General features: G+C 41.7%; 1 protein-coding gene across 1 annotated transcript in view; it reads right to left on the reverse strand.

The window, feature by feature from the left end:
• Nucleotides 1-3,419: 3,419 nt before the first annotated feature.
• Nucleotides 3,420-15,071, reverse strand: part of ALKBH5 (alkB homolog 5, RNA demethylase) — a 32,839-nt gene continuing 21,187 nt past the window's right edge. The window contains exons 3-4 of the mRNA XM_029576551.1: nt 10,763-10,918; nt 3,420-9,624 (exon numbers count right to left, since the gene is read on the reverse strand). Coding sequence (XP_029432411.1) covers nt 9,429-9,624; nt 10,763-10,918 — 352 coding nt within the window. The 3' untranslated portion in view covers nt 3,420-9,428. The remainder of the gene's footprint in view (nt 9,625-10,762; nt 10,919-15,071) is intronic.

Raw genomic sequence — 15,071 nt, forward strand, 5'->3', positions numbered from 1 at the left:
TGAGAGCAGACCCTCATCGGCATGTGGAGCCAAACAGAATAGTCCTGAGACTGAGGGCTCCAACAAGATAGCAGGGAGTACTGAAGAGGAAGCATATGTACCTTCACCCACGGCATCACTTCCAAGGTCACTGCTATCAATCCAAGCACCTGTAGATAGGACCACACTGTCAGGTGTATTGTATTCAGACACATCTGTGCCAACAACTTCTAAATATGGACCCTCCAGCAGGAAATCTGTACCCTGCTTCGTGTCAAACCAAACACAGAGATATTCTAATGACCGAGATGGCTGAAGACTGCTCTTGGCCAGGGTCACCATCCAACTGAGCTCCTACAAGGAGATCAACTTCTGTGTCACCAGGTGGCTCTCTTCCAGAGACCTGGAAGAACCTGTCGTCCAAATACGTGTGTACCAGGATCCCATCTTTTCTCAACTCTTCCACCACCACCACCATAACCTTGGAAAAAGTTCTGGGTGCGGTGGCCAGAACCAAGAGATAGTACTCTAAACTGACCACCCAAAACCTTGAATTGCAGAAAACATTGGTGCTCTAGCTGGATAAGAATATGCAGGAACACCTCAGACAGATCCAAGGAGGTGAGAAATTCCGACTGTATAGCCGTTATCACTGAGTGCAAAGTTTCTATGCAAAAATGAGTCACCCGCAAATGACAGTTGACCCTTTTGAGATCCAGGATGGGATGAAAGGAGCCCTCCTCCTTGAGCACAACAAAAATGGAATATCGGCCCATATTTTCTTGAGACATGGGCACTAGAACCACAGCTCTCAGACTGAGGAGCCTTGACAATGTACACGCCACTACCTTCCTCTTCTGTAGGGAGTGGCAAGGAGACACCATAAACATCCCAAGGAACACTGCAGAACTCCATAAGAACTTGCCATGCTGGGTCAGACCAAGGGTCCATCAAGCCCAGCATCCTGTTTCCAACAGAGGCCAAAACCAGGCCACAAGAACCTGGCAATTACCCATCTCATATCATCGCCAAGACCCACTGGTCTGATGTGATTTCGACCCACCTCTGATAAGAGGTGGCCCCTTATCTCCTGCTTCTGGGAGTGGATCGGCACACCATCAGGAGGCTTGGGAAGTTCCACTACCCGAGCCTGCATCCCGTGTGGGCTGTCTGGGACGAAAGGACTGAGACCTACTGAAAGGCAGAATCCTCTGAAAGTCTGCTCCTCTGTAGGGTCAAAAACACTTGGATCCCCTAGCACAACCTCTCATGCTAAAGGAGTGCAGCGTCTGCTTCTTACCCTCCAGCAAATTGAGAAACCAGAGACTCGCCCTACTTATTGGCCATTTTCTCCAACTCACTCCCAAACAAAAGCAAGTTTTTAAAAGGGCAACTTAGTAAGGCTAGCCTTGGAGATCGCATTGGCCAACCAATTTCTCAGCCATAATGGGCGCCTGGCTGCTATTACCAAATCCACCACCCACCCCAGCTGAGGTGCAGACCAAATCGTAGCCCGCATCTGCCAAAAAAAAAAAAGCAAGCAGCTGCCAGCTCCATAACTGTCCTGGAATTCACTCCAGATTCAACCACCACCTGAGAGAGAAGTAAATAGGAGTGAGCCACCAGGTAGAGGTGCATAACCCACTGGTTCTGGACGTATCTGTCTGGACGCTAAGAAAATTACCAATTCAAAAAAAAAAAAAAAAAGAATCCTTCTTACCTTTGAATTCTCTGTTAATGTGCAGAAAAGAGGAGAGAGGATCTTTAGGCAGTCCTGTACTGACATGCAGTCAAGAGAGCTGGTGGGATGGAGCAGATGCAGGAGCTGTGCACCATGCAGCCACTGCTACGGCCGTGTTGACTGGTCAGCCAATGCTGCCGCCTTATTCCCCCCCTTCCTCCTGCCAGCCCACCCTTCAACCTGGAGGTGGAAAATGGACAACCCACTCCCCCCAAGGTCCCAACTGTTCTAATCCAGGGGGCTTCTGCCCCTGGCCCCACACCCCTCTAGGGTCAGCCCCGTGTCTCAGACAAGGCCTTAATTGCCTTAGGAGTACAGAGTCTGGGACGTGCCAGATGGATTCGATTCCCAGGTCAGCCAAGGCTGCTCCTGGGATGGGACTGCATCCCAGTACGGCTGATCAGTAACACATTGTGGGCCAGACTTAGTGCGTGCATACCAGGTCCTGGCCATGGATCATTGCTGCAAAGTAAGTGGGAGTTCTAAAAGAAACGGATAAACCCAGAGGAGTTGTAAATTAGGACTTCTAACACCCTACCCAATAGAAGTTAATTCTAATTGAGCTGCGGGGTTCAGAAGAGAACATGGTTAGGCCAAAAACCAAAGAATCTGTTCTATGTTGCCCTGTGCTATCTAGAAGAGCAGAACCACATAACTCAAATGTAAAGACTAACATGTCCATTTCTGAATGAGGCACACGGTAAGATTCTAGCCCACAGAGTTCACAAGGAATGCTCATATGCCCTTGGGTCTCAGAATTTATCAATACACAAAAAAAGTCCTCAAAATATTTAAATGAGAAACTACCAACAGGCACTCATCTCTCTCCATGGAAAACAGTAGATCAAAATTATCAGAAAAATAAAGTATGACCAATAGCTTTTTAGCACACTGATTATATAGAAGGCAGTTTGAGAGCTGACAATGTGCTAAAAAGCTTTCAATGCCTAGCATGATGGTTATACTTTCAGAATTTATTTATAAATTGATAAGCAGAATTTATTTTTTTTTTTAAATAAGATTTTAGGATCCAAAGTTAGAGAAGCTGCCATTCCATTTGTCAGAAGTCTACAATAGCCATTAGGGCTGAACAAGAACAAGCACAGTCCTTGAGGAAAATGCAGCATGGAAGCTGCAGACATTTTACAAAACACACGCTTTACCCAAAAATAAAGTACATGTCATATTCTGGGGCTGAGGGAACAAACATTTTCCTTACCATCAATTCCTGTTCTATTAACTTCTACAGCAGCAGCTTCAAACCGGAGTGGAGGAGTAGCCTGGTGTTTACAGCAGTGGCTATGAACCAGGAGAACAGGGTTCGAGTCCTGCTGTCGCTCCTTGTGACCTTGGGCAAGTCACTTTACCCCTCAGGTATGAACTTAGATTGTAAGCCCTATGGGGATAGGGAAATACTACAGTACCTGAATATAATCCGCTTTGAAGTGCTGACAAAGTGCAAAAAGCAGAAAATAAAAATTAAATAATAATTCCAACCATCATAGCATTTCTTGTCCAGTATGAGCAGACACGGGGTTCTGAAACTGAACCCAGAGCTCTGCATGGCTACAGGCAGCACTGGCCCTACCTGCTTCTGCAAAAAGAGCTTCATCCTCCAATGACGCAGGGGGCAATTACTACCTTACTATGAAAGAGCACAAGATGGTGAAGAGTCAATTGCTTAAAAAGACAATCAGTAGACAAGTGATGCTCTTTGCTTTTATTCAATGTAGCATTCTATACAGAAAAAAAAATAAAGAAATCCATGAATGTCAAAAGGCCTGACAGTGAAGAACAGGATTTCCTTAACCCAGACATTATAAGACCCTTGCTCAAAATGTTACTGTACATAAAAGAATCAACCCCCACCCTCCCTCACATTTACATCAATCCTTAGATTACATATTTATCTTAAACTTTAGAACTGTACAACTTTGTTGCAAACCAGGCTTTTTCCTATGAAAAAAAAATAAGATTAAAAAAAAAAGCCACTTTGGATTTAAAACAGAACATTTAAAAGCAGGGAGTAAAAATACTCTGCAGCTTAACCTTAATAAAATCTTTTTTCAAATAGTTAAATTATCCAGACCTCTGCTTAGTTTGGGTAGAATTGTGCAGGCTGTTCTCACCGCACCTGAATCCACGTTTCTCAGGTCACGCAACACCATTAACAAAACCATTTCATTCCCTCTTATGTGAGCACACACACACTCACACACACTCACACACACTCACACACACTCACTCTGAAGGAAAACTACTGCTGGATAAAGATTTCCAAAGGTCTTGTCCTTATTTTGTGCTGATGGAGAAACAGCATGAACAGGATTCTTGGAAGCAAACTCCATTTCTGCGCCATCAGGAAGCACCGATATCTCAAAAGGTAAGACCAAAACACAGGATACTTCCTGTAAGGCTGATGTAGTTCAGTAAGTTGCCAAAGAGCGATCAATCCCTCCCCGTCAGAAGAGCCTCGGCTGAGGGTACAAGGACACATTCTACTATCTGAGAATTCTAATGGGCCATTTTTCCTCTGTTTAAAACTCAATCTGACCTATTTAAAGAACCGCCATACTCAGGATGCAAGCAGCATACAGCCACTACATAGGATAATTAAGAGATTTCCACATTTCAAGTTTTTCTGATCCACATCACTAAACAAGGGTGTATTTACTAGCACTTTCACCAATAAGTGTGTCTTGTTCATTGGGCCAGATGTATTAACCAGCTTTCTCCATTTTATGCCTACGGGACAAATGCAGAGTCCATCAGCTCCACAAAGCCCCAGTTACATCTGGTCAGCTTTGTCCTAGGCTCTACTGCCCAGCTACTGGATACTTAAAGGCAGACTGGGCCTTACACCTGCACAGGATGCCAACACGCTATTTATAAAATTCTGTTATCTCAGAAGCGTGCCAGCCGCCAGCTCAGGGTAATACCTGAACAGCACATTTGGGTCTGAAGATTTCCAATGTTATCAGTACATTTGGTTAAAATGATACACAGATAAAAATGGCTACCCCCAAGTTGCACAAGGTAGTCCTGAAGACAAGCCTGTCAGCATCCCCAACAGGTCTGGTTTGTAGGGTAGATAAAATATGCAAACTAACCTGTTCTTAGATCAAAAGTAGGACATTACTTCATGAATTTTCAATGTGGATATACTAAAAAAAAAAAACCAATGGGGGGCAAGACAACAGAAGTATGAAGGTCATTTGAGAACGGGTTTGGGAACCTCTGGTATTGGGAACTTCCATTCGTTTTCCAGGAGTACTACTGCCTCATAGCTCAGTTTAATCCAGGATTTTGGGCATACACCAGCTGCTCTAACTTTCAGACTCTCCATAATGAATTTGCACAACATATCTGCATACATTAACCAGGTACCAACCTAATGTTGAAAATCTCTCAGGCATATTATGTATGAATAGTCAGAAAACCAGACCAGCTTGGATCTCCTGAAGACTGGGTTGAGAACCAATGCTCTAACCACAACCCCACATGTAATATAGTGCATGCAATCAACACTAATCAAAAAAACAAAACAAAAAAAAAACCATGACCATGGAACTGGATACTAAAATCTACAGTAAATCCTTGAAAATAAGGTTTCATAGCAATTGCAGTTATGTTGCTTTTGCCTTCCTCTACAGATCTGACTACAAAGCAGAGGAAAATGCAGATCTACTTTAAATAAACTTCTATAGACTAAGAAGTGCAAACATGTGGACTAAGCAGCTAAGCCTCTGACACACATTACGACTGTGTGTTCCAAATCATCCCAATGGCACAAGGGCTTCACTATCGTGCTCAGGACACAGTCAACGCAGAATAGAAACACCGTGTGCATGCGTGTCTCCTTGGCACCAAAACCCTCTCTCTCTCCCTCCTCATGGGCACCCAAGGCTTGCATTAAAGTATGCTTCAACAGATTCTTACCCTTGCAGGAGGAAGAAAGAGACCCAAGCGATAGTAAAGTGCGTCTAGCTATACTTTTCATATTTACTAATTTAAGAACATTTTCATTTTACTTAAATAAAGTTCAAGGAAAATGAAATTAGCAAAATCACGTTCAACCCATACTAGTTTCCTCCCTCATCATAATTATAAAAACATGAAAGCACACTAGAACTTATAATGTGCCCTCTCCCTAATTCTTTGCCTGGGGTAGAGGGAACCACTAAGCACAAGGCTACAACCGAATAGGGACAAAACAGGTACCCATGTGATCGAGGGAGGGAGGGAGAAAGAAAAATCACAGTTCAAAACAGACTTGTACAGTAGGGTGTACAAATGGATACATTGCATGGACCAAATGGTCCTTTTCTGTCGACATCTGTCTCTCTAAAATACCTCTTTTTTTTAAATAAACCACAATACCCCTGGAGGAATCTTAAATGTGGGTTTATGGGCTGACTGATGTAATCTCTTCTGCTAACCTCTCTCCTGTTCTTAAACAAAACTGCTCTGTAGAGTGGTTTTCAAAATGTTTGTGGCAATATCCGTTAGGATACGAAGAGGTTAAATAAAGAATTTCAACAAAAGAGCCCTTATATTTAATAAGGCAAAAAATGTGGCAAACACTTTGTAATTCACTGCTGTGATCGTGCCTCTGAGTGTTTAATTTTAGATCTCATTAGAATCCCTGGGGAGGTGGCAGCCTTCCCCGCTGCCCCTGTGGTTGGTTGCTAAATATTTCTGAGAAGGCAATTCTCATGATGTCAAATAAAAGTCATTATGATCAGTGCAAATAGTTTTCAAAAACCAAGTATCTTTACACACATATACAAAGATATTTAACAGATTTATACAAGAGATGTAGCTATCCCAACTCAGCTTCCAGAATGGTCCGTCTCTTTAAATCCCTCCTTCCAATGAAACATAACCCCATTACTGCAAGTCATGGCAGCACACTGGCATGGGTCATGATAACATGTATCATAGCTGTGATTTAGCATGTTAGGAGAGCTTATATCATTACCTTTGGCCCCCGGATCATGCAAGCTGAATGCAACTATATAAAATTAAACCCTACCATATAAAATGATCACCACACCCAGGGCTTTTTCCATACGCACAATGGGATGATCTTTCTGTTAAATAAAGGAGACAAAAATGTCCCAATTTTCAGGAATCCAAGCTCCTCTTTCAGACTTCACATTCAAGACCTCTCCCCCAGTTTTGGCATTCACAAGGCCTTACAAGGTCAGTTATTCTCTTCCCCAGGCTGTGTTTTTGGAAGTCAATGTTTTAAGAGACTTGTTCATAACCACCTTTAAAGGAGATGGGCATCAAAACAGAGTAATTTAGTATCACAGGCAGTGTTAGCATGTGACAATATTCCCTAATAATGAACGCCATGTACAACATGTGATGAAAGTCTGGGGCAGTATATTCAGAAAAAACGCACACTCCGGCCCAGGCATACTTCCTACATTTCATTTTCTGTTTTGAAACACAGTGAAAAACATAAATGCACATGCCAAAAGGGGGCAATTGCAGTCTTGCCAGAGGAAGCCATAGGTTAAATCACATTATGATAAGTGCTACCTATCTCAAGCCCAGAAAAGGAGAATAAAAAGCAGGAGAGAAGTGTGCTGGGAAGAGAGCTGCAGGCACAAATATACTAGAAATGAAATATGCTACAATTACCTTTATAACTGTCTACTCAGATCAGATGCATATTGTGAAAGTACTTTCTACAAAAGAAAGTCGAATTTTAGTTAACACATCTCTAGGAATAGTAAACACCACTGAACTTATTGTGCAAACAGCAGCTCGAGAAAACCAGCAGGCTCAGGAGGTAAAAAGCCTGATCCCAATACTAGGGCTCAAAATACCACAACAGTTCCAATTAAGTGTGAGAGAAGTACCCCAAATTCTACAAATCTCAACCGGGGCCAGGTCATGTCAGCATCACTGAATGGGGGCCGCCAAATTCTAACACATCATGTCCACGGAATAGAGACACTTAAAGAAGACTGATGACAGCGGGTGCTGGAAATTATCCAGAAGCCTGAACATGCAGACCTCAGGTGAGTGAGATATCCCTGTAGAAAGTGCAAGAGAAGACTGCTCAGTATGAAAGGAGTGTGATGCTGCATTTTCAGCCAAACCAACCAGCTCAAAACATCCAGATTCAAATAGGTTGAATGGCTCAACTAAATGTTGTATGCTCTGGGGTATACGTATCCACTGGCCTTTTGTACAATGCCTACAAAAATGTGACTATATTGGCCATTTGGGGACAGCTATGCTGAAGCCTGCTTTAATAATTCTAAAGCAATCAGGATCCAACTTACAAATAGCAGCACTGAAAAGAGAACTCGTCAAACCAGCACCAGGTAACTTCTTTCAAAATATATTAGATTTGTTTTTATTTCAAAAGCACACAGATAAGAGCAAAGTGCTGAACAAACAAAACTACTGTAAACTAGAAATGAAATGACTTTAAAAAGAAAACTGCTTTACCTCTAATGTATGGATTTAAAGAATCACTCTTGAAAGCAAAAACAAAATATTGCTTCAGAGCTTCCGAATGCATTGAAAGGATGCAAGAAGTCCAATACATTCAGGCCTCTGAGAAATATTTAACACAGACAACAGACAAAAGTAAAGAATTGTAAAGTAGGGTCAGCCGGAGGACATCAACATCATATCTGAATGGATAAAAGATACAGAGAAGCAGGAGGAAGCAAGTCTAGCTATCCTGAACATCGCTAGTCTCTTTATTCCCCAGCTCAGAGAAGAAAAAAAAACAAACACACATCTTTAAACAAAACCCTTTTCATATAGGAGACCAGCATTTCAGCAGAGAGTCTTCTAGCAACAAAGTCCTCCAATCAAGCAGACCAAACACACAAAATGTATTTGCTATGTTGAAGTATTTTGACAGAACGCCCTCCATCTCTAAAGGACAAACACCTATGCCATTACAGTGAGGCGTAAGCAGAGGTAGCTACTTACGTTCCACCTTCCCTCCTCAGCAGCACTTCTGTGCACTGTTCCACAGCCGTTTATCTCCCCCCATGTACAGACGTTCTGCTAAACAGCGCTTGGAAGCAGCTAAGGGAGCCCAAGCTGCTGTGAGGAACGGAAGATCAGTAGGCAAGTACATGGATTGTTTAAAGCTGTTTAAGCCCTTACTTGTACATTTCACTGGAGCGTTTCTGTTCTTTACTCTGAAGCTGTGCAAATGCATCATATATTATCTCCTCTGCGTCCAGTTACAAAAGGGCATGAAATATAAATACTACCGGTGTGGTTTTAGCAGCCAGGTTCACACTGTGGTGCGACACAAGTGAAGGGTGGTGTGTGGGGAAAAGGAGTGCAGGGTGAGGGGTGGCAACCAGAAGACCTAGTTACATCTATGGTGCATTAAAAGCAAAATACACTTCTTGAATCCTCTGCAATGAAGCAGTTAACATGTATTCAGCATTTTTACAACTAATGGGCCTCCCAGCCCAGCCATGGCTTTAACACTACGTTTGCCCATTTTCTCTTACTCAGCAGTGACAGATGGTATCATCCTCATCCACTTTCACCAGTATGCATGCCCCAGTATTATTCCTTTCAAAAAAATAAAATATTTTCTAACTGATATCTTTAGCATTAAAAAGGAAGGAAACAAAAAAAAAAAATCCTAAAATAAGTGAAGCTGAACCAGGGCTGATTTCAGGAGAGCTAGAGAGTCTATGGAGGCTGTTCCTCAGTGTCGCCTCATTTTAACTTTCCGAGCCGGGCTGCTATCATCCTCTTCCTCCTCCCTGCCTTCCTCATAGTAGTCTGCATATTCATAAGACTTCCGCCAATAGTTCTCAGAACTGAAGTTGTTTTGTCTTCTGTGTTTTGGTAAAAGTACAGAGCGTCTGTTCTCTTCTTTATCCATTTCTAAAATCCGGGGTCTGAGGAAAAGAAAGTAGAGAACATGGGAATTAGTGGGGGTTGGGTTATGTGCAAACATCCTTTTCTCACAAAGCCTTATGGTGAAGGATTTTGATATGCGTCATTCCACTAGGAGAAGGTAGAAACTTCAAGCAGCAGTTCCAGCATGGCGATGCTTACTATTTATAAACCATAAATAAAGTGGGCCACGTCCCTCACCTGCACCCTTATTCAAAAAAAGGGTGGCACTATTTTAACTAGGAAAAATGCACATTAGTGAACACAACCCATTGGGAATAATGGGGCCTGCAATACACCCTTGTGTCCAGGTGTGCTGACCTCTAGTTTATTTCAAATATTATTTTAACAAACTTTCCTAACTTGTTCACAAATCAGAAATAACCTGAACCTGAGGCACAGCCTTCATTCAGAAGAAAAGCCGTTTACAGGCCAGGCCATATCTGGGACAGCAATCTCCGCTACTAGAGACTGCATTCCCTGCTGCGTCCATGTAAGAGCAGCTGAGATCACAGCTTCATGGAGTCCATGAAGAGGGAAACACCCAAGGTCACTTCTGCATGCAATAGAAACACAGAAATGGAGAGGACTGCTTTCATGTGGGTCTGCTTGCCATATTCAAAACGTTTCAGTTTTGTTCCTAGAATTTAATGCAAAGTAGCAGAACACCAGCCACAAGGTGCTCTAGGTTCTGGCATGTGTAGGGGCTCATTTTTACATCCTGATTCCAGCATCTAGTACCTTTAAAACAAATCAGAAAGCATCAGCCAGTTAAACATGATCTGCTGCCTCCGACCCATATTTTCTGATTAAGGCTAGGACAGGAAATGCTTTTTATTTATTAAATATAAGCTAAACTTGTAAGCTAAAGGCATGAGCCTTATTTTTCCCCAATTTGAAATAGTTTGATAAATCCTGCAAACAAGAACAGCCAAAATCATGCATATTTTTGTTTGTTGCTCGTTTTGGCATTTCACTCGGTTAATAAAAGTGGTTTTGGTGAAGGTTTCCGCAGCTTGCAATGGCTGCTGACCATGTTTAGGAGGCAGAGGGTGAGCAGAGTAAATTCCAGGACTGATTTGCTTTAAGTTCTCTTTCCTACATAAACATGTTTCAGGCACGTGGCTCAGCTTGCCCTACCTGTGGGCAGCATCTGGGTCGGCTTTGCGATGGGATCGCTTTGGTTTTAGAATCTGCTGCTGCTTGTTGCTTCCTGACAGTCGACCAGGCGTATACCCTGCCAACATGGAGCTACTCAGCGACTTTGTTTCCAGTCGAGGCGCTTCCATTCTTGTTCTGTAAAACATTGAAAGATTTCACTTGACAAGCGATTTGGGCGAGGGTAAGGAGTGCAACTGGTCCACCGTCATTCTGCCAGATCTGTAATGAGTGAACACAATTAATGCTCCCCAGTACCCATAATACTGGACCAACACAACAGCTTTCTAAATCAATTATACAGAACTTGGAGATTAATCTTAAAACCTGCACAGAGAGTTTCGGTATCTATCAAGTTAAGTTGCTAGAGGCAAATTTATTACTCCACATGGCACAAAATTACACTTCTGACTGGGTCTTATTTTAATAAAGCTGCCTTCTTTCTTAGCAACACTTGCAAAAAAATAAGAAATACTAACCATAAATGAATTCTAAGGAGTAAAGTTCTCTCAAACTGGGGCAACCTCCCCCCAGTTTATTCTTTTCATGGCTCACATTAACCGGAAGACAGATTTCTTATAAGGGTTATGCTACCTAGGATGATTCACTTATTACAGCTCAGTCCCCTGGGAGCAACGAACAAACATTTCCATTCTGTAGAGCTAGGTTATGATCAATTTATGGTAAGCATGGGGCCCTCAGGGGCCACAGTTTGATGCCTTTACTTCAAGCAGTTCCTTATTAAACGGGAAGGGAGCAATCTCTGCTACAGTTACACTCCCATCTTAAAACGCTCCACTAAAAAGTGATGAAATTATACCATTCACCTCTCTCCTCTCAGATTTATATATTCTAGCAAGGTATCCAAGCTAAAAGGCAAGAGACGAAAAACATTTTGTTAAACATAAAGTTACTGGGCCACTATGCAAGTCTGTGATGAAAGTTTCTAGTGCTCAGCACGCACCAGTTTCTTCCATATCCAGTTCTGTTTTTCCAGGGTTTAGTCAAACATTGTCGTGGCATCCATCTGTCTATACAGGTAGGACCTCAGCGTTATGTTACATAAAAACTAATACCACTGGGCTAGCGTCTATAAATCAATCTTGTGCGCACTACTCCATTTACCTGCTAGAATACAAAAAAGGTTATCAAGTGCTCGCTCACTCTACAGCCAAATTTAAATTCTAATTTACCTTCAACAATAAGCCCTAAACATAACTATAAAGTTTTTTCCCCAGAAAATCAATCCACACAGACTTCCAAAATTCAGAACTATTGTTTTTATACTTAAATATCTGGCAGCAGCCTCTAGGCAAGGAATTTGGTTTCACACACAGTAACACAAGGTATAATTTGGCAAGGATGTAGGTATTTAACCAAATCCTTACACAGAATGCTCAGTGCACCTAAGATCTAAAACTAATTGCAGATAAAAAGGGTTTTGTAGCTCTAAGATGATCTGCAGTTATACTGAAAACAGAGGTACATGCTTTGATTCTTAATTTGAATCTTCCAGACATGCTTAATTTAAAATTGTACACCAATATTAAAACTAAGCATGCTGGAAACTTTACCATCACAAATCACACAATTCTGCCAAACCTGAGCACATGCTATTTTTAAATTTGGAGAGGCAGGTTGATCTTTAAACAGCAGAGTCACAAGCTTTCAGACTGGAAATAAGATATAGATGTAGGTTTACTGTCATTCCTAGGAACTGCTCCATTCAGATACCAGAGGGAAAAAAAAAAAAGAAGTTCATAAGTCCAATACATAAATAAAGATTATCCTGAAGGGCCATACAATTAATGAATGACAATGTTCAATAAATCTCCAGAGAAATCACATCCTTTTATTATAGGGTTAGTATCAGAAAGTAGAGTCCACACAATTTCAGGAAGTAACCAGCACTTGACAGGCAATACATCTCTCTTGGAGCACAAACATGCCAGGATGGTTTAAACAAAAACCAGGCATCAGCTCAGAGCACAAGAAATAAAACTTTAGTGTAGTAAGATAGTAACCTCTGACTATGGAGTATGAAGGTTATAGTCTTAGCCAAAAAGGAAATCAAAGGTGGCATCCACCAAAAAATTATGTGCATGTCTAGGGGGATATTTCCATCTTTCTTTAGATGACATGGTGGCTTCGAGGCCTTAGCAACTGCCTCTTCATAAAGCTCCATAAAGTTCAGAGAAAAGCAACCTGCGCTATCACAGTAAAAATAATTTTACTTTTGAACAGACTCTAGATTCAACATTCTGACCATGTGGAACTGTAAACTGCAATGCATGATAAAATAAACTATGCTCTTCTCCAGATTAAAAAGTCTATATAGTCCAAGAGCAATAGTATGAAACTAGCTGTTCCAGAGGAATTTCTCTCATGTTTGTAAACCAACTAGATACATGAAGGCTGTCCGAGTTGTGCAGCCATGTGCACCTTGCACCAGACACATAAATAAAAACGGAGAGAGTCAAATTCAATTCCGCAGCTGATAAAATCTCGCTTCAGATGCTATAAAATTGGATGGTTTTGGCCTTTTCTATGAGACCCCCATCTGCAACAACATAGATATGCAAATTTTATAGACCAGTTTCCCTTAGCATATAAATCACTGAAGACCACCAAATCTAGGGCCACACTTAGGAGTAAGATGCAACCGTGGGTAGGTAGGTATATTAGGATACTATTTGCTCTTTCCTGGCAATACTGTTATTTTATAGAAAGGGATACATGGCACAGACTATGATCCAACTGCAATGCAAGGCTCAAAATACCACTGGTTCTTCTTTTGCTACAAAAATTCATTTATTCAAAGCAGCAAATATGTATTTGTCTACCATTTCTTAATCACTTTAGTGATTAAAAATCATCCAAAGTAATGAACAAAAAAGTTAAACATTTTTAGACAAATCAAAACTGCAGCCCATCAACATATCCAACAATGCTTAGACTAGTTTACTGCCACCAGATGACATAAGCCAAGTTCTTATTGCTTATGAAATTTCAACAGGTCATTTTCAGTTCTCAAAAAAGATGGAAGAGCATGCCATATACCCAGAAAAAACTAGAATGATGAAAAGCCCTATTAGTATTAGAAGGCAACTGCAGAAGATCTGCTCCTGCTGACCTAGGATTCGTTTTAGCCTTATTCCATTTTAAAATTGCCCGTCAGGTGGTGGGGATGATTTCTTTGAAGAACTTTAAATGCCAAAACTAGATTTTTAGACTTACAGCACTCCTCCATTAGTAATCAATGCACATCCAAAAGTACAGGTTTGGCCGAAGATTTGACTAATGTAAGAGCAACAAAAAGGCACACACTGTCACATTTTTAATCATCTTCCCTAACAGCACCAAGGGGGCTGGAGTAATAAAACCTGTGCTAAAATTGGAGCTAAATTTTACATGGGTTTTAGTTTACTCACAGTAGAAACCTGTGGTATCCTGGGATGCAGTAAGCTAATGGCATGCAAATACTCTGAAATTAAAATGCAAGAGAGGAAAAAAAACCCCAAAAAACCCACACGGACCATTTTCATGCCACTAAACTACAAATCCGCACTAAAAATTGTAATAAAACTGTAATTCTGAGCATCATTTCAGGGCAAAGGCAAGATTCCTTTGCCCCAGGTCACACATCAACATGTTGATAATTTTGGAGTGATGCCAAAAAAAAATCAAACATGCCAACTCCCCGATCAATGCCAAACACTTTTCTTTTTTTTCTGTTATGGAGTGGAGCACATGGTGCAGGGAGCCCGGAAAGGGGCACTAAGCAGACAGACCATCACTTCCCAGGGCAGATCTGCTAGTGACAAGTTCGGCAACGAGGAGAGCTCACTCCAGGAGAAGATGAAAAAACAGGGCAATCCAGCGCTTATGCCTGTTCCCCTGCAAGGTCAGGAAGCTGCCAGATCGAGCAGAGGCAGAAGGAAGCCAAGAAAGCTGCAATCAAGAAGAAAATGCCAAAGGAAAATGTGTCCACCCCAAAGAAAATCAAGTAGGTGATGGATATACAGGCGTGCCACTAACAGTGCACTTCTCTATCAGCAGCCAAACAAGTAGTGGCAAAGCTGCTGCAAAAAACAAAAAAAACCTGCTCCATAGTCCCCACTTTGCAGAAAACATTAAGTGTTTGACTCCTGCTTGGACCCAGGAGTTAAAATTTCCTGTGCTAGACAAACACGTGCAAAGCAGTCTGAGCTTTAGTGCACCTTCCTGCATTGCAGGCGAATGCCTAATATCATTAACATCAGATCTGCATACACCTGCACTAATCCTAGCC

Source organism: Rhinatrema bivittatum, chromosome 14 (assembly GCF_901001135.1).
Source record: "Rhinatrema bivittatum chromosome 14, aRhiBiv1.1, whole genome shotgun sequence".
Taxonomy (NCBI): Eukaryota; Metazoa; Chordata; class Amphibia; order Gymnophiona; family Rhinatrematidae; genus Rhinatrema; species Rhinatrema bivittatum.